The following is a 20,433-nucleotide window of genomic DNA, read 5'->3' on the forward strand; positions in this document are numbered from 1 at the left end:
CACGGGTGTATTTGATATACCTGCACAGTCTGAGAGGTGTTAATATAGTGACTTGTCTAAATTCCAAGCTGATAATTATGTTCTGCCTACTTAAAATGCTTCCTAAAAGAATCAGACGGAAATAATGTATTCATTTCCTGCTCAAGATGAGTAGTGAATCCCAGCGGAATCAAAGGGGCTGTATGATATTAATTGCTAAAAATATCTCTCTAATTGTTCAGGATCTTCAAGTAGGTATGCACAAATTTGCAGCAGAAAATTTGTAAGGCTTTGTTTCTTAGTATCCTGACCCTGATCTGTGGCCTGGGCAGGCTACGGTTCTGTGCTCACTCACCTGAGTTCAAATCCCACAGGCTTCAGAATGTAAGATCCACAAACTGCTAGATCTGTCCAAAAGCCCATTTAGTCCAATATCCTTTTCCCACATAGTCAACCAGATGCCTATGGGATTTGCTTCTGTCCTGAGTAAACAAGCTGAGGATTGCCATGATGGTCAACAAAACTGAGAAAATGGTATAGTACAGTCTCTGGCCTTGAATAATGCCTTCATTGTTTAAAGTGATGGCATAGTATTGGAGGAACTTCATATCCCCCAAATGCTTGAGGCCAGTCCTGGGATGTGCTGAACACAGACTCCTTCATGGAAGAAAGAACTGGCAACTCAGGCCTCTGATAATCCATTTTACCAGTGCCTGAGCCCCCACCTTAACCTAGAATAAAGGCCGTCCCCCTGAAGAGATGACAGAAAGTTGAAGAAGCACTGGGCTTCAGGGCAAACCGCCACATCTTTAAGAAATCCTCTCCTTATCGAGGATAGCAGTCTTCAGGGCTTTTGTCCTGCTATGTCACACTCAGTATTGCCCCGGACGTCACTGGAAGATGTTTGTTTCTTAGGAGCTGTCCACAGTTCTGCAGGCCCTTTTGTGTTTTTATTCCCTGTCTTTGTGACTTTTCTTTCTTTCTTTCTTTCTTTCTTTCTTTCTTTCTTTCTTTCTTTCTTTCTTTCTTTCTGAAAAGCCGCTGCCAGCTTTTACTAAGGACTCTCTTGGGCTAGATAACTTTGTTCTTTAAAGGCCCCATCTGTATGATACATTTAAAGCAGTATCATACCGTTCCATACAGTCATGGCTTCCTTCTCAGAACTACTATTCCCAGAGTTCAGTGGGATGAGGGATTGACTGTTAAAACACTCTGAGCAGTTATGGGCAGGGAAATAGGAGTCTTCTAATAACTCTCATCACCATTAATGAACCACAGCTCCCAGGATTTGTTGGGGGAAGCAACAACTGTTTAAAGTGGTATGATACTACTTTAAATGTATAGTGAAGATGGGGCCTGAGTTTCTGTGTGGCTTCATCTGATTCTTGAAGGAATTGTCTATTTCCCCCATAGGAATTATCCAGCCCAGACTACATGCTACACCATTTTATCCTGGGACAGAGACATGTAGAAATATAAGCATCTCATTCTTCAAAATAAATTACGCCCAGGTCAAATTATCTGCAAACAATGGGATTTTGTTTTGTTTTGTTTTTTTGCCTGCAGCCAACTGGGCTTGGCTCCCTTACTTCAGCCAGCTGCCACTTTTTGCTCAGAAAACTCATTTTGCGGTGTATTTGTGGCACATTGTTGTGAGCTTTGTGTAGGATGATTGAGCAAACGTGATAGGATTGCCTCTTGCTCACAGGTCTCTCTTATGATTCCAGGGCTTAGATTTCAGTAAGGAAAAAAGAAGCTATTTCTAGGAAAGAAGAAAGTACTTCTTCACACAATTCACAGGTCAACTATGGAAGCTGTTCCCACAAGAGCTAGTGCTGTTGCACTCATGTCCTGCTTCCATGCAGGAAAGTTGGCAACTGGTTGGCCACTGTGAAAACAAGATGCTGGACTAATGAGACATTGGCTTGCTCCACCAGGCCTTGTAATTGGTCAATTGATTGCAATGTGCTTACACCTCTTTTTTCCAGGATCTTATGGACGTCCTTTTATCCTCTCAACAGCCCTGTGAGGTGGGTTATGCTGAGGAAAAAGTGACCGAGAAACCTGTTTTTAATTAAAAAACCGTATTCACAAAACCAAGCCCAACTCACTCTGAAAAGATAAAAAAAATCTGCTTCTGAGCCCTTAATCCCACTCACTGTTCCTGAAATAGTCAGGAGGAAAGCTGCACCAGCCTTCGTGAATTACAGAAAGTGGCAAATGGACAGCAGGAGAGGCTGTGGCAGGAAATTGCAGGATCCAGATGGGGAACAATGTGGACTAGTTGTGCCAGCTGGCATACACGGAGTGATCCTCAAGAGCTCTGGCTTAACGTCAGCCTTGACATGTTGTGCTTAAAAAAAAACAAACCAGAATGCATAATCTTCACATGGCTGCTTTTTGTATTCTAGTTACAGATTGCATAAGGTCACACACTCCGCTGAGCACATGTTTTTGTGTCAACACATGCCGTTTGGGTCAGGTGCAGATCTGCTGTCCTCGGGTACAGCAGTATTAGGCATCTTAAAGGCATGTTCCTCAGATTCATGGGGATAATAATGACCTATTTTCTTCAGCTCAATTGCTTGCTTAATTTGTTTTACTCATTTGCCAACTCCCTGCTGCTGAGAATCAAATATTTATCATTTGGTGCCCAGGAGCTGTTTTTAAGAAAATAAGCTTGGGTATAGGCCAATGGACTGTTTTGAAATCTTTTTTTTTTAATGTCATTTTAATGTTACTTTTTCTCTCTGCTGTCATCGGTTCAGAGTAATATCCTGGCCCTAAATGTTTATGATGCCCTATCTGCCTTTATTGTTTGAACATAAACCCATGCAACTGGTACCACATTTTGCAATATTTCCCAGTGTAAATTAGTAAATTTGTTGGAATAAATTAATATTTCCCTCCCCTCAAGTAAATTTGAAATTAAATAACAGAATTACAGTAGTCATGCTGAGAAAGCAATTCAGCTCACTCAGAACCCCAGTAATCTTAACTATTCCCATGGATGCTTTCTTGAGAGTCAGGGTGAAACTTCATATTATTCTAAACACAACCCCCAAAATAGTTCCCCTTCCATATTGGAAAACCCTGTTTCCTGATGCCACAGCGCAGAACTATTCTGTGAAGGCAAACTGATTTTCAAAGGAAAAGCTCAAATGGAAAATAAGCCCTAATGCATGTCTGAAGGAGCTGTCTAGACTCCAACCAGCTATTTTTTATAGCAAAAATATAAGCTTGCAAAGAAGATTGTGCAAAAGAAACATTACAACGGCAATTTCTGTCGACAGCTATCGCTGATACCAGGATCCCTGCTGTTCTTGTGAAAGTATTTAATAGAGATAACGTCTTAAAATTATGTACTCTTCCCAAATTATGTGCCCTTTCTCACTTTTCTAAAAATAACTGTGTACAGAACAGTTTGCCGAGCAGTTTTGTTCAAAATGGGGATGTGGCAATAGTTTTGTGGAATATTTCTCATTCCTCTTTCAAAATCAGTATTCATACAAATGTGCACTTGGAAGAAATGCATCCATTTTATTGTTCATAATATTCCCTGTCACTACAAACCTAACAAGAAATCAAAATCACACACACACACACGGAAAGGAAAGGATCTGAAGGCTATTTAATTGATTTTGGCTTCCCAGTCTTATAGCTGCTCCCTGAATCTGGAGATTCATTGATGCTTTATAACAGCAGTAACAGCAGCTGGAAAAGTGATCTTGCACAGGCCAGTTCTAGATTAAAAAATGATCCAATCTCTTGCTCTTTATGTGTCCTTGCATTACAGTTCCTTGCAGGTGTAAAAGCTCTGCTGTCTACATGGATCTTCTCTGCTACGGAGAAGAGCTTTTAAAATTATGGAGCTGTAAGCTTGACTGAAGTGAATGAGGACGCTCTCTTAAGAGACATCTCCAACCCTATGTGCCTAAGCTGCTGTTTCACCTTAAACTTCAATATACTTAGCCCATCATCTGCATGCTTAAAGCACATATTGAGCTCTACACTGGGGCTGTAATGGTTACTTAATAATTTGAAGACTGCATCCTTCCATGCTTCTATCAGTTCAGATGCAACCTGTGTGCCAAGCTCCAACACCTGTTCCCACTGACTGTCCTTCAAAGTAGAACTCTTCCCCATTCTCCCATGTCTTTTATCAGGGATGTTATAGCAGCAGATTTCCTGCAATGGATTGGGATTCAGCTCAATAACTATTGAAGCCCCTTCCAGCTGTAGCCTTCTGTCTTTCAGCAGCATTTAAGGCCTCTTTATTTGGACAGGCTCTCTAGAGCTAAAACTAAATCCATTAAGTGTCAGCGGACTTTATATATTAGACACCTATTTTATCTTTGTCATTTGATCATTAGACTTCAGTCCTTTTGACAGCACTGGCTAAAAATTCGCAGCTACATAACAACAACCAAATAAGTTTTCAGCTTCGCTTAATTAATACAGGAGACTCTTCACACTTTTCCTCAGAGGCTTTATATATTCATAGGTTAAATGCACATTTGAGAAAGATCTACATTTTGTATTTCAAAGGCTTCCATCAAAACATCTTGTTCCACATGATTTTAGCATCAGGCAGATGGAATGAAGTGGTTTGTCTGAATCACACTCTGAAAAAGGAAGTGCACCAAGGAGGTGTGACTTTGCATAGACACCAGGCAATTAAATGTTTTCATGCAATGCGGCAAACAGGAACTCGTGTGGTTAGTTCTACTGACACTTCTTCTTCTTCTTCTTCTTTTGTAAAAGCCAATTAAAAAATACCATTCCGTGTAATTATTATTCCATGAGAAATATCATATGCTGCCATGTAATAGCACTATGAGAAAACATCTTTAAAAAAACATTTTAATTGCCTACCAGCTCATAGATGAGTAACTAATAAAGATAGACTTGGCTAATTGATGAATGGACAGTGTTTATAACAAGTAATTAAAGACTGGATATTTTCCAAGACAAGAATGAAAAAAATTCAATTATGAAAGCGCATCTTTGCATCCCCAAATACGGGGATGGTTCTAGGCTGGAATTGCATTGTACCGTGCTAATCCTATACTTGTCTGCTGAGACTTTGAGTTCCACTGAATCCCATGAGACTGACTTCCAGCTAAGGGTACATAGAATTGCGGCCTTAGCCATAAAGAGCAAACTAAGCACTTAAGAAAGTGCTTCTGGATCAAACACACACAGGGCTGTCTTAAGCATATGCGGTGCTGGGGTGCAAAGATCCCCACCCCCAGATTGCCCTGTCCCAGGCACACAGGAGGGCAGAGCCTGCCGGCCACCTCAGCGTCTCGCTGGCTCAGTCGCCCCCAAACTCGCGGCGCAGATCCACCTGCAGCAGAAGAGCCTGCCGCAGTGCTCTAACCAATGGACGGGCTCTTCCCCGACTCAACTCTCGGGCCCCGGACTCTCGGCCTGGTGCCCCTGAGAGCCCAGTGCCTGGGTGCCCCATACCCCTAGTACATATGGGTAAGACGGCCCTGCATACACAAAAAACTCTTTTTTAAAAAAAAAAATGTTAGTCATTTTATCATGTCTAGGGCAACCCAAAGCAACTTGCAACAAGTAGATTAAAAACAACAATAACCTCACATGGAAACATTTAAACCAAGAGGAAATGCATTAAAAATGCCCCACCCACATATAATCTCTGAACCTGAATGTAGCATATAGCCATCATGACTAGCAGCCATCAATGGTCTTATCATCCACATTTTTTTCCCCTAACAACCATTCAAGATTAGGTGGCTGTGGCCACACCCTACGGCGGCAAATTGTTACCTATGCACTTCACAAAGAAGGACTTCCTTTTGTACATCAAAAATCTCAATGAATTTCAAGTTTCATAGATCTTCTGAACAACAAAAATAATTGGATACAGTGAGAGGAGAAACTATATCAGTTCTTCAGATTAAACATTAGTATTCCATTCTGAAGGAAATCAGCACTGAGTGCTCACTGGAAGGACAGATTGTGAAGCTGAGGCTCCAATACTTTGGCCACCTCATCAGAAGAGAAGACTCCCTGGAAAAGACCCTGATGTTGGGAAAGATGGAGGGCACAAGGAGAAGGGGACGACAGAGGACGAGATGGTTGGATGGTGTTCTTGAAGCTACTAGCATGAGTTTGATCAAACTGCGGGAGGCAGTGGAGGACAGAAGTGCCTGGCGTGCTCTGGTCCATGGGGTCACGAAGAGTCGGACACGACTAAACGACTAAACAACAACAACATTGTGAAGGATGGCTTCAGAAATACTTCTTTTAATTAGTGCCGTGTTAAATTAGCAACAATTAGGCCCAAGTTGGGTTACTGCAGTGTAGTCTCAGTGGGATTTTACAACTGGTGTAAAAGCTTCAGATCCTGCTTTGTGGAGTGTATTGCTCCAGTTTTGGGTAATCTGTGTTGGCTTCCATTTCATTTCTGGATGGCCTATAAATCACTAAGGTTTCCTCTGCCTTTGCAGTGCAACGTAGTTAAATCTCTCCATTAAAAAAATCTTTTGTGAAGTTTTCTGTATCATAATTTTGTTCTGTTTAACAGTGGGTGGGCATCACTGTACTAATTAATTAATTACTATTAATTAGTGTTTTGTGTAAAAGTACAGCATCCTTTAATTTTGTAAATTTAGTGCTATTTCTTAAATAATTGTGTTTATACCTGAGCTTTCCTTCGAAGTGGCATACATGGGGTTCTCCTGTCAATCCTTGCAATAATTCTGCAATATAAGAATAGACTGGAGGGACCTGTCTAAGTCTATTCCATTCCTTAATGGCTGAATGGGGCTTTGAAATCAAATCTTCCTTGTTGAAATCTAACTCTCTTACAAACTCTGACTCCCAAATCCTAAGGAACTGAAGGGTGACAATTTATGTAGCAATCCTATGCATGTTTACTTAGAGGTAAGTTCCACTGAGTTCAGTTGGGCTTCTTCCCAGGCAGTGGCAGAGCTTCATGCTCTGGCAGCGGGGGACAGACAGCAGGTGGGGGCAGGGCTGGCGTGCTTCCTGGGGGCAGGGCGCGCGCCTGCAGGGGCATGGCGCTGAGCGCAGGCGGGGGAGCAGTCGCGATGGCACCCTGCTGTGATCGCACTGCCGGGGGCGGTGCGCTCCCCCTCCACTCCTCTTCCTCTACCAGTGTTCCCTGGTAGAGCACGTTCGGCTTCCAATAAAAGTTCGCAAACCGGAACACTTACTTCCGGGTTTGCAGTGTTTGGGTTCCAAGTTGTTTGAGTACCAAGGCGTTTGAGAACCAAGGTACCACTGTATATCACACACACACAACCACATACACACATGGTGACATATTGTCAGGTGACAAGCGATTAATAAGTTTAATAAATACTTTTTGGGAAAGATGTTTCTTTCATGCTAGCTTCATGGTAGGGTCTGCCACCATTCCTGTGGCTACGGCTGTCTTGTGCAATGAACTGAGCACGTCCAGGCTGGTCAAACTGGTTTCAAACAGGCCAAGCGGGAACATACTTCAGAAATATCTTTCGCGTCTCTTCTGTTTATACCTGTGTACAGCAACACTCATTCTTCTTCTGAAAACTGTTGGGGAAAACAGGCATATGTTGTTGTTGTTGTTTAGTCGATTAGTCGATTAGTCGTGTCCAACTCTTTGTGACCCCATGGACCAGAGCACGCCAGCATATGTACAGCATATGTACAGCGCCTCTGCAGTTAATGTCATAAAGTGGAATACAGCGGTACCTCGGGTTACATACGCTTCAGGTTACAGACTCCGCTAACCCAGAAATATTACCTCGGGTTAAGAACTTTGCTTCAGGATGAGAACAGAAATCATGCTCTGGTGGCGCGGCGGTAGCAGGAGGCCCCATTAGCTAACGTGGTGCTTCAGGTTAAGAACAGTTTCAGTTTAAGAATGCACCTCCAGAATGAATTAAGTACTTAACCTGAGGTACCACTGTACATTTCTTAGGAATAGCCAGCCACAATGGCCAACCAATGTTCAGAAATGATGAGTGTTTGCAGTCCTACAGCATCTAAAGTGCACTATCTCAGCTACCTCTGATTTACATGATCTCAGTAACCATTAATCCAGAGGCAGTATTAAGGAAGGCCAATATAATTATTATCATATAAATCAATGTGGGTTTATATTATTTTTAATTGAATGTACATCCTACTTTTTTCTCCAAGGAGCTCAAGGTGGTGTAAGCTCAAGGTGGTTCTCCCCTTCCTCATTTAATCCCTACAAGCAACCCTCTGAGGTGGGTTAGGCTGAGAGGCAATGACTGGCCCATGGTCACCCAGTAAGATTCATGACTGAGGGGGGAATTAGACCCTAATCTCCCAGGTCCTGGTATGACACTCTAACCACTGCATCATACTGGTTAAGGTAGTTTAGCTTGTTGAAGGCCAACTGGTTACCTGAGATGTGAACCAGAATCTTCTGGGCTCACACAGTTAACTACTAAGCTGTAGCAAAACCTAAATGCTGTTGCTCAAATTGCACAAATTGGTGGAGGGGGGAATCTCTTCTAGAAGTTGGCAGACAATATGAAATAAGGATCAATAAAGAGCGGTTAACTCCCACTCTTATAGCATACAGAAGTGCTATTAAAATATCACTAATCTGAAAGAAGTTGGCAATACAAGAATCATGTCAATTTTACTCATGTGATTTCAGTGGATTCTCCCACTGTAAGAACAAACATTGGGTTCTGCTTGCATTGTGTTTGCAGCCTGTTTTGTTCTCCCTGTCTTTCCAAGTGGCATACCTTTCTATCCCTGCTTCCCTCTCACCCACTCTGAAAGACGTGCCAACTGACTTTTTTCTCTGGCTTCTCTCTGGTTTCTGTTCCACTTCAGAGAGTCAGCATTCTTTTTTGGTCACTGTGGGGAGCACAGCCTTTAAAAATCTTACTGGAAGTAGTTAAATGTCAGCAGAGCCGGCACGATTCTTCATGCACAGCCAACTTGCTTTCAAGATATTGATGTTTTAATAGTGTTTCTGTATACTATAAAGAATGGGAGTTAACTGTTGTTGATTGATCTTTTATTTCTTCTTGTCTGCCAACTCCCAGAAGTGGTTTGTGGCTTATTACTGGGTAAATTATATTAATCAACCACGCTAGCATTTAGCAGGCAGATTTTGAGGATGACTTGGATTTGGAGAATTCACTAATGCTTCCGGGTAATTTGTAGCTTGATAGCATGCACAGGCTTAATATTTGATGTATAACAATTCACTCCTACAGCTGTTTAGGATCAGGCTTCCGAGTGAGTCAGTGTGCCAACAGCTTAAAACAATCAAGAACTTTCTATGCATTGGGCTAAACCTGCCACACAGTGAACCCTGTAGTCTGGATATTGCCCCTACCATGCCTGATCATTGGTCATGCTGACTGAGGCTGATGGGAGTATGATTCCAACAGCATTCTGCAGAATCACAGGTTGCATCACCCCAAAAAGGAGGACATGGATATCCACAAAACTGGCATAAACAAATTGTAGGCCCAGCCCCTCTGGTCAGTAATACAGAAGTAGTCAATGTGGTGCTCTGCATATGTTGTTGGACTACAACTCCCATCATCCCTGACGTTTGGCCATGCTCGTTCAGACTAATGGGAATTGGAGTTCAGCAGCATCTGGAGGGTACCACATGGGGTACCCCTTCCTTAGCGTACGTAGAGTTAAAGAGACTATAGTTGACTGGCTGATTTTGGAATAACGTAACTTTTTCCCCACTGTTTTTATCTGTAGTTCTGGAAGAAATTTGAGGAGCACCATGGGGAACCATGTTGGAAAACGGGAACAGAGTACCGAGAAGGCAAAGGTAAGAGAGAGTCTGATTTCAAGCATAGTGCTAACTGGATAACAAATTGAAATAATTTAGAGATAATTTCTTACATTTCCTGGAAGTTTTTATTGCTACTCAAGTTCATGGTTGATGAAAATTTTGGTAGGTACAGTTTTGTCCCCATCATTTCAGAGCAGCAACAGGATTTGGCTTTGTCTCATATAACAGCTATAAACTCAGAGTGTTCTTTGGATCAGCGTTTAGGAACGTTGCTCAATATAAAGTATGTTTTTGTTTTTTAATTTGACCTCTAAGCTGCATGATTTTATGTCTCATATATAAGAAGATCTCCCCACATGGTTCATCCACTGAGGATTCAAAACTGAGTTTTTTTAATTTTTGTTGTCTTTGCTCTTTTCCCAATAGAAGTCAACATAGACACACACACACACACACACACACACACACACACACCCTCAAAGCACATACATTCTTTTGGGAAACTTGGAAGAGTCTCCTATTTATCCCTGCTAAGGAAAACAGCAAAAGGCGTGGAGGGAGGAATTAATGGCATATTTGATTTGGAGCTTTACAAAAGTCCTTGGATAATTTTGCTGCTGAAGAAGGGGAGGTTCTGTGTGGTGATTAGATGCTGCTGGCTGTACCATTGATATTTAGGTTTGCAAATAAAGTGATTCAGATGTGCTGGTTTCATTTTAACTGTTTCATTTCTCTCTTGCCATTTCCCTTGAAATATGAGCCAGTGACTGGTTTTGCTAGTGTTTCAACATATCCTAAAACACATCTTAACCAGCATGTATTGGTTTTTGTGTTTTTCCAGAGTCAATTTTCAGAATCAAGTAATACTTTATTGGGAAGGAAATACCCAGAGTAGAGTGCTGAACATGTAGATGGGGCACAGAATTAATTCCTTCTAACATATAACGTGACTTCGTTCAATTAACTTTACCGTTCTGTGAACCTTTTCCTGGCATACCTACTATGCTTTTTTACTATGTTTTTATATGTACAGTACTGTAAGCTGCCCAGAGTGGTTGGGGAAACTCAGCCAGATAGGTAGGGTGGTAATAATGATGATAATGATAATGATAATAATAATAGTTTGACATAGGATTTCTCCTTCTTTTTAGCTGCACGTGGCAGTCAGGACAACTTTCCAGTGAGATTTCACAAACAACCCCACCTATCTTAGCTGCAGCCTGCAGAGATCTGTCTGTCTGTCTGTCTGTCTGTGTTTTTAGTTACTATCTGTTGTCTTTGGTGCAATCACATTGTCACGTCACTCGAAAGGGTTCTGGCAGGTTCTTAGCAATAAGTGCTGAGCATCCACCTTCAGCCACCATATGTGAGAAAGAAGTAAAATCATCCTGACCTGCAAAGGGGGGGGGGGTTGGATATGAAATTGTTACAGCTGTATGATTTGAAATACTCATATTATTACTTGGGCAGGTGGTTTAGTGAAGTTAAGGTGCACTGGGGTGACTTCAGCCCAAAGACCCTTAAATTAATTGCATATGGCCTGCAGTATTTTCCAGCTCTCTGGACACTGTGGGCCCACTCCTGCTGTATGGACCACCCCTCTGGGAATTGCTTCTTCTTCCATTTTGTGTGTGTGAGAGAGGGAGGGGAGGGATGGGGTGGCACAGAAAGAGAGAGAGAGAGAGCTATGCAATTTCACAACCATGCAGCCTCAGCCAACTGTCAGTTGTGCACCCTCCCCTTCGACTGTGGGTCAACAGCTCTTCTCAGGAAAATAATTCCCTTGTACTATACAGTATAGGCATTATGTAGCCAGTGTGGGTGTTTTGAATAAAACCTGTGTGCTGAACACCTTCCCTTAATTAGCCAGCTCTGCCAACGAAAGAAGCAATGGACAAACTGAACTGTAGCTTCCTTTAAAATAACCCAGCTGCATTTATGATTCCCTTCTTGTGTCATCAACCTGCTTCTTCTCAGCCTTTCTTTACATGAACGCTTGAAACAGGCTTAGAAAGTCTATTAAAACCACAAAGAGCAGGGGTACAATTACCTTAAAGAGGGGGAATATTGACAAATAAATTTTGCCCCCTTTCTCTTTGCTTTTTGCAAAGCGCTCTTCAAATTGTCTTGTTTCTGAAGTACAAATGTTTAAGATACTGTGTGTTTTGTTGTTGGTGACTTTCTATCAGGCAGCATTCGATCACTGTTCTTAAAATAATTAAGGCAGGAGCTGAAAGAGATGTTTTTGCAAGACAGGAAGTGGCAGTGTTCTTGTGGCTTTGGTCTTCAGGGCGGAAGAGGTAATGGGGAGAGTGGAAGCTTTGTTTTCCCACATTCAGCAGACTTCAGTTTGTATCCAGGCTGATGAAGAAGAAGAAGAGTTTGGATTTGATATCCCGCCTTTCACTCCCTTTAAGGAGTCTCAAAGCGGCTAACATTCTCCTTTCCCTTCCTCCCCCACAACAAACACTCTGTGAGGTGAGTGGGGCTGAGAGACTTCAAAGAAGTGTGACTGGCCCAAGGTCACCCAGCAGCTGCATGTGGAGGAGCAGAGACGCGAACCCAGTTTCCCAGATTACGAGACTACTGCTCTTAACCACTACACCACACTGGCTCTCACCACACTGATTATACTGTAAATTTAAAAAACGGCGTGAACTGCCCTGCAGAAACCAAAGCATGGCTTATTGATAACCTTCTTTTTCTTCAAATTATATTCCTCCCCACCCACCCCTGCCATTTCTGTCTGAAGGTAATTACCCCACTATGTGCTTTTAAGCTTGTGCATAAAAGATCGAGAGTTGGGGGTGGGCTGGGAGGTGAGCACGTTTTCTGGCGATACTGAGTTGTTCAGGGTCATTAAAACAAACAAAAAACGGATTGTGAAGAACTCCAAAAAGACCATTCACTGAGTGAATGAGCGGTAAAATGGCAAATGCGATTCAATGTGAAATAAAATGGCTGATATCCTAATGCCATGACACAAATCTATGGTGCATCTGCATGTTTGTTTATTTTTTAATCCTGTGAACCACCCTGAGCAACTCCCTTGTGAGGAAAAGTTTTGTTATTTGGCACTTTTTAGATTAGAGAAATAGTAGTAGTAATAGTAGTAGTAGTAGTAATAATAATAATAATAATAATAATAATAATAATAATAATAATAATAATTTATTTATACCCCGCCCATCTGGCTGGGTTTCCCCAGCCACTCTGGGCGGCTTCCAATACAATATTAAAATACAATAGTCCGTCAAAAATTAAAAAGCTTCCCTAAACAGTAAGAAAAGTAAGAAGTGACATTATATACTTCCGGAGGCGGCGCGTTCAGCAATGGCGGTCCTCTTCAGTTGCTGAAGAGGGGCTCCGCGGAAAAGGGTCGTGCGCTGCGGCACAGCGACGACCCACTTAGAGAAACCACGGGTAGAGTGAGCCCGTGGCCGTGGGGTTCGGCGGGCACCAGAAGCGACCTCGGAAACGCAGAAGAGACCCCGTAAGGGGTTTCGCAACGTGGAGGGGGTAGCGGTGCTGTGAATCCATCGCTCTTTCCGCGGAAGTGAAGCCGCGCGGCTGCTGCTGATCAGTGTTGACCTTTCTTCTTTGAACAACTAAATTGAAACAACTTACTCGTGAGTAAGAAATCTGAGGCTTTATTTGAACCTAATTTGGCGAATTTTGGCTGAAAGCGGGAGACGCTAAAAAGGAAGTCAGTCTTCCGGCTCTGTTTAAAGTATCGAGCAAAGACTCTTTAAAGCGGAAGCGTTGAAAGAAGTTTAAAAGAAGTTGGAATTTACTCTGCAAATTCGGTTTTGACTGTTTAAAAGCTAAAGAAAAGTTATAACAGTTTTATAAGTGGACAAAGACTGTGATCCCTCTTTCTATCTTCCTGTGGATTACAAAGTTATGAAACCCTGCTCTCGGTCTGTCTGGATACAAGTGACATCGGACTGCGGTAACTGTATATAAAAATATAAAGTCACATTGGGCTACTTTGTAAGCTGTAAAAAAGGAACTGTTGCATGCACCTTTGTAAAGAACTTTTATTCTCTGCAGTTAAAACTGAATGTGGAGGGCTCCCCCCTGTTCTGGATTTTATTTAATTTCTTCTGTGGGAACTTAATGGTGGAAATTTTCTATCCTTCTCCCTAATTTCTGGGGAGCTCCCCCTGCTGGATTGTAGAATTATTAGTCTCTGAGAACTGCTGTTTGATTTGGAATTTTTATGTCTGGATGTTTACTTTTTTTTTTGGATTGTCTTTCCCATGGGATTTACAATTTGACCTTGACACATGGACAGCTGTGGAATGAGTGGTGCAGCAAAAACAAGGGCTGGAAAGAAAGCAAAACAAACTGAACTTTTGCAATCAACTTTGCCTGTGCAGCCACGCAGATCATCTGTCCCAATTGTGACAGGTCTGCAAGAAGGACAATCCATACAGCCAGCTCTTGGGGAGATGGCTGCTGGAGGGTTAGATCCTGTCTCCAAAGAAATATTGGACCAGCTGGCAACATTGAATAAGAAAGCTGATGAACAAGCAGCTAGATTTGATGAACAAGCTGCTAAATTTGACCAGGTGACAGCTTCAATTAATAAATTGACAGACCAAGTCACTAAAAATACACAGGCAATAGGTAACATTGAAAAGACTACAACAGAAAATCGAAAGTTAGTCGAGGAAGTAAACACAAAAGCAGACAAAAATAAAAAGAGGATAGAGGAATTAAGAGGGGAAGTAAGACCACTGAGTAGACAGGTTACTGAACAGCAAGCGTATCTGTCCCTGGCAGAACTGAAAAACAGGGAAAGCAATCTCAGGCTTAGAAACATCCCAGAATCAGAAAAAGAGGACTTGATTGGCTTTTTGACAACAGAAATATCCAAGTTCTGGGGCTTGGCAGAAGAGAAGGACTTTAAAATTGTCACCGCTTTTAGATTAGGAAGAGTGGCCAAGAAGGACAAACCAAGAGATTGCTTGATCATTTTGAGATCTAAGCAAGAAAAAGATAACATACTCGGCCTGCACTTTAAAAATTCATTGGTGATTCAGGGAAAGATGGCAGAAATCTTCAGAGACATACCAAAACAGCTACTGGATTTAAGAGCTACATATAAAGACCTGGCAAGCTTATTGAGAAACAATACAATCCCTTACAGGTGGGAATTTCCTCAAGGACTATCTTTTACCTTGAAAGGGAAGAAGGTAAGAATCAGAACAGCAGAGGAGCAAGAAAAGTTCCTAAACGATCACGGGGAGGACCTTCGGAAAGGAGTAGCAGGAGCCTGGCCACCTCCTTCGTTTGGTTTGAATCCGGTTCCACCTCCAGACAAAAACGACAAAGGAGACATCCCCACAGGCCAATAAACTAGTCCGAGATGTCTCTGCAGCTCCTTAGTTGGAACATTCATGGCGCAAATTCTCCCGAAAAAAGGAAAAAGATTTTTCACATATTGAGAAAAGAACAATTAGACGTCATTTGCCTCCAAGAAACACACGTGACCAGGCTCCACAGGAGAGTGTTAATTAACAAGAGACTAGGCCAAGAATTTATTTCATCAGACAAGGTTAAAAAAAGAGGAGTAGTGATTTATGCAAAGGAGAGCCTAGCACCAAAGTTGGTCTTTAAAGATGAACAAGGAAGAATTTTGGCGATCGAAATACAATCACAAGGAGAAAAATTTTTGATAGTAGGAATCTATGCACCAAACGACGGGAAATCGGAATTTTATAAGAAGTTGCATGAGATAATGTTGGACTACATTGACTATACTAATATCATCCTGATGGGTGATATGAATGGGGTTGTCTCCACATACATGGATAAGTCACAAAATCAGAATTTGACCAAAGATGGCAGACTTCCGAAGACTTTCTTTGAACTTACAGACAATATGGACTTGATTGATATTTGGAGGACAAAGAACCCTCTAGGTAAAGAGGGAACATTCTTTTCTGAGGCCCATCTATCTTGGACAAGAATCGACCAAATCTGGACATCTAGAGGACTGGCACCTAAGACAAAAAAAGTAGAGATCTGCCCTAAAACCTGCTCCGACCATAACGCCTTGAAAATAGACCTGAGACTTACACCAGCTGGATCCTTCAGATGGAGAATGAATGACTACTTGTTTAGAGATCAGGAGATCGTGAAGAAGGCCCAAAAAACGTTGAAAGACTATTTTGAAATAAATTTGAATACTTCGGTGGAAAAGAAAACAATCTGGGACGCGAGCAAAGCTGTTATGAGAGGGTTCCTGATACAACAGAACACTATTAAGAAAAAACTCTGGAATGGTAAAAAGGACAAGATTGTGGAGAAGATAAGAGGCGGAGAGAAAAAGCTCAGACTAAACCCAAAATCAAAAGAAATTTTAAGAGAAATAAAATTCCATCAAGCACAATATGCGAAATTGATAAATCAAGAAATTGAATGGAAAATCAAACAGATGAAACAAAGATCATTTGAATCGGCAAATAAATGTGGGAAGCTGCTGGCATGGCAGCTGAAAAAGAGACAAAAATTGAACTTTGTTACCAACCTGGAGGTTGAAGGAGAATGTATTCAGAAACCAGAAGAAATTAGAAAGTGTTTCCAGAAATATTTTAAAAAACTGTTTACTCAAGGACCCCAAGTAGAGACTGAGATAAACAAATTTCTAAAGAGTTATGGCCTGCAAAAGTTAACACAAGATAAACAAACAGCCCTGAACTATAAAATAACACAACAGGAAATTGAAAGTGCCATTCAGAACATGCAATTAGGCAAATCCCCAGGCCCAGACGGACTTACCTCCAAATATTATAAGACATTGAAAGAATATTTGGTTCAGCCATTAATGGAGGTATGTAACCAAATTATGGAAGGGAAGGGGGCACCAGAATCGTGGAAAGAGGCATTCATTACTTTGATACCAAAATTGGAATCCGAAAAGACTCAACTTAAGAACTACCGTCCCATCTCACTCCTAAACGTGGATTACAAAATTTTTGCTGATATTTTGGCAAACAGACTGAAAAAAGTTTTAAATGAAGTAATTCATAAAGACCAAGCAGGCTTTCTCCCTGGTAGGCATTTGTCTGACAACACCAGGAATATTGTTGATGTTTTGGAGTTATTACAGACAAATTTGAATACGAAAGCAGTCTTGATTTTCATAGATGCCGAGAAGGCCTTTGACAATATATCTTGGAAATTTATGAAGAAAAATTTGGAAGGGATGGGAGTGGGAGGGGCGTTTCAAAATGGTATCGAAGCAATTTATTCAGAACAGAAAGCTAAATTGATAGTAAATAATGTGGTGACAGAGGAGTTTAAAATTGAAAAAGGGACACGACAGGGGTGCCCCCTATCACCCCTTTTATTTATTTCTGTCCTGGAGGTGTTGCTGAACTTGATTAGGAAGGACCAGCAGGTAGAAGGAATACAGGTCGGAGAAAAACAATATAAACTGAAGGCTTTTGCAGATGATTTGGTTTTGACATTACAGGAGCCAGAAACTAGCACAAAAAGAGCTTTAGAACTAATTTCTGAGTTTGGTCGGGTGGCGGGATTCAAGTTGAACAAACAAAAAACTAAGGTTTTGGCAAAAAACTTGACACCTTCAGAAATAGATGGGTTTCAGAAGGAAACAGAATTAAATGTGGTTACAAAAGTGAAATACCTGGGGGTCAACTTGACTGGGAGAAATTTGAATTTGTTCAAGGATAATTATGAAAAATGCTGGTCGGAAATTAAAAAGGACTTAGAAACTTGGTCAACATTGAAACTTTCCTTGTTGGGAAGAATTGCAGCAGTTAAGATGAATGTATTGCCAAGAATGTTGTTTCTGTTTCAAACCCTTCAGATCGTGGATAGAGTGGAATGTTTTGGAAAGTGGCAGAGGGACATCACGAAGTTTGTCTGGCAGGGCAAAAAGCCCCGAATAAAATTTAAGATACTAACAGATGCAAAGGAAAGAGGGGGGTTTGCCCTGCCGGACTTAAGATTGTATTATGAAGCTGCATCCTTCTGCTGGATGAAGGATTGGTTTTTGTTAGAAAACACTGATGTCCTAGATCTGGAAGGGTTTAACAATGCTTTTGGGTGGCATGCATACCTGTGGTACGACAAGATAAAGTTTCATAAATTGTTTAAAAACCATAGTCAGGAAAGCTCTATTCATTGTCTGGACTAAATATAAGGACTTACTCGAAAGTAAGACCCCGAGGTGGTTATCACCGACGGAGGCTAAGGCCATAAAACTACGTAATATGGAGAGTGGCTGGGTAAAATACTGTGAGATAATAGAAAGAGATGGTGATACCTGGAGGTTGCAGAGTTTCGAAAAATTGAAAGGAAAGGTGCGAGACTGGTTTCATTATGCCCAAATTTTAGAGATCTTTAAAAAGGACAAAAAAATTGGTTTCCAGGTGGAAAAATCAAAACTAGAGACAGAACTACTTGAACCTAAGATGAAAGTGCTTTCAAGAATGTATAACTTGTTGCTTAAATGGAATACTCAAGATGAGACAGTTAAATCAGCTATGATAAAATGGGCACAAGACATTGGGTACAACATTATGTCTGAAGACTGGGAAAGGTTATGGACCACCGGTATGAAATTCACGGCATGTAGTGCCTTAAAAGAAAACATTATGAAAATGGTATACAGGTGGTACATGACCCCAGTCAAACTTGCAAAGATATACCATCTGTCTGACAATAAATGTTGGAAATGTAAGGAGGCTGAAGGAACACTCTTTCACCTCTGGTGGACATGCCCAAGGGTGAAGGCTTTTTGGGAAATGATTTACAATGAGTTGAAAAAGGTGTTTAAGTACACCTTTCATAAGAAACCAGAGGCCTTCCTCCTGGGCATTGTAGGCCAGAGAGTGTCAAAAAAAGATAGAACTTTCTTTTTATATGCAACTACAGCAGCAAGAATCCTTATAGCCAAATATTGGAAGGCACAGGAGTTACCCACGCTGGAAGAATGGCATTCGCAGCTGATGGACTACATGGAATTAGCCGAAATGACCGGCAGAATCCGAGATCTGGGAGAAGAGGCAGTGGAAGAGGACTGGAAAAAATTTAAGGACTATCTACAAAAACACTATAAGTTATATGAATGTTGAGAATTTGCTAAGCTTTTGGGAAAAACATGCTTCAGTATTGAGATTGGTAAATGATGGAAATTAAGTTATGATTTTGAAAAGTATAAATTATAGATTATATAACTAAATGAAAGTACAAAAACACATAAAATAAGGTATCAATTTGCTGTTTATTTTCATTGTAAAGAAAGCAGGGGATGGAGGACGTGGGGAAGTCCAGTTGATTATGAAAATAGATTTGAAAAAGTGAATTTTCTTCTATAATTTCTTCTTTTTTTCTGTAAAATCGCTTTTGTTGTGTTATTGACGATGTATTCTGACCTTGGAAAAAAGCAATAAAAAAAATTATTAAAAAAAAAAAGAAGTGACATTATAGAAGTTTATAAAATGATGCCTGGATAGAGACAAGTTTCTCTCCCTCTCCCTTAAGACTAGAACTTATGGACTTCCAATGAAGCTGAATGCTGGAGGATTTGAAAGGACTTCTTCATGCAGCACATAGCTAAACGATGGAATGTGCTCACAAAGGAGACGGTGGTGGCCGCCAACCTGGATGGCTTCAAAAGAAGATTCGACAAATTCATGGAGATGAAGGCTACCAGTGGCTACTAGCCATGAGGCCTGTGTTCCACTGTCAGAGGCAGTATGCCTCTGAAAGCTAGTTGCTTGGAAAGGCAGGTGGGCAAGGTGCTGTTTCTCTTAGGTCCTGGCTTGAAGGTTTGCCATAGGCATCTGGTCTGCCACTGTAAGAGCAGGATGCTGGACAAGATGGGTCATTGGTGTGATTCAGCAGGATCTTCCTATGCCGCCATGTTTGTAAAGAAATTAAAAATAAAATAAAATCCCCATTGATTCTGTTGCTGTGCCATAGCAGGGAAGATTATGATGGGCTTATGAGCCACAGTTCACATATGATTCTCTTGAAGAATGAGAATTTCAGTTATGAACATAGAGAAACAGCCACATGTTTAAGACCAAGGAAGTCTAGAAGAAGAGTTGGCATCAGCAGAAGGAGAAATTTAATTGTCGTCCCCACTCCCCCCCCCCCCACCAAGATTATCGAGCCTGGATAGGAGAGGGAGGAAAGAAGCAACATCACTGATGAAAATAGGAGGAAAGTGAGAAGCAAGGGTTGTGGGGAGGGAGTTAAGATGTGTTCACTGAGTCTGAGGTGGCATCAGTTACGGCTTTTCACCCTTTTAAGTCTGCGGTGTATGGCCTTTTAGGCTGAAGAACTGCTGGCCATTCAGCTGGGCCTCTGTGGGTCTGCAATTTCGTATGACCCATTTCTAATGGCAATATTTCTTAGACCAGGAGAGTCTGTGTCTGCTTCTAATGCATCTATCTATTCCTGCAGAGACATCAGTTTAAGACAAGTCAAATGGCATTTCTGCTTCTTTTATAGCAGCAAGTCATTAATCAACGGAAGATTAAAGTACCTCTTGGGAGGAACATATCTGGAATAACCACTTCCCCGGAGAGCCTTTGTTACATGGAGGTACTCCCCGCATTATTTTGATGATAAATAGACCTGACAAAAGATCTCTTAAGAATCTGCTCACAGATTTCTGGGTTGAT

The 20,433-nt window shown here is 41.4% G+C and overlaps 1 protein-coding gene and 1 long non-coding RNA gene across 3 annotated transcripts in view; one reads left to right on the forward strand and one right to left on the reverse strand.

Annotated features, from left to right (window-relative positions):
- Positions 1-4,451: 4,451 nt before the first annotated feature.
- On the reverse strand, positions 4,452-7,560 carry LOC309539706. The gene is made up of 2 exons (XR_014222971.1): positions 7,340-7,560; positions 4,452-4,604 (listed from the first exon to the last, which is right to left on the reverse strand). It is a non-coding gene; the product is annotated as an uncharacterized lncRNA (long non-coding RNA).
- Positions 7,561-9,727: 2,167 nt separating this feature from the next.
- MBP (myelin basic protein) overlaps positions 9,728-20,433 on the forward strand; it is a 78,651-nt gene continuing 67,945 nt past the window's right edge. The window contains exon 1 of one of the 2 annotated variants that reach the window (XM_082235040.1): positions 9,728-9,799. In XM_082235040.1, coding sequence (XP_082091166.1) covers positions 9,752-9,799 — 48 coding nt within the window. In that variant the 5' untranslated portion in view covers positions 9,728-9,751. The remainder of the gene's footprint in view (positions 9,800-20,433) is intronic. The other variant, XM_082235039.1, reaches the window with a different exon arrangement.

The sequence above is a fragment of the Podarcis vaucheri genome, assembly GCF_965113315.1.
Source record: "Podarcis vaucheri genome assembly, chromosome: 8".
Lineage (NCBI taxonomy): Eukaryota > Metazoa > Chordata > Lepidosauria > Squamata > Lacertidae > Podarcis > Podarcis vaucheri.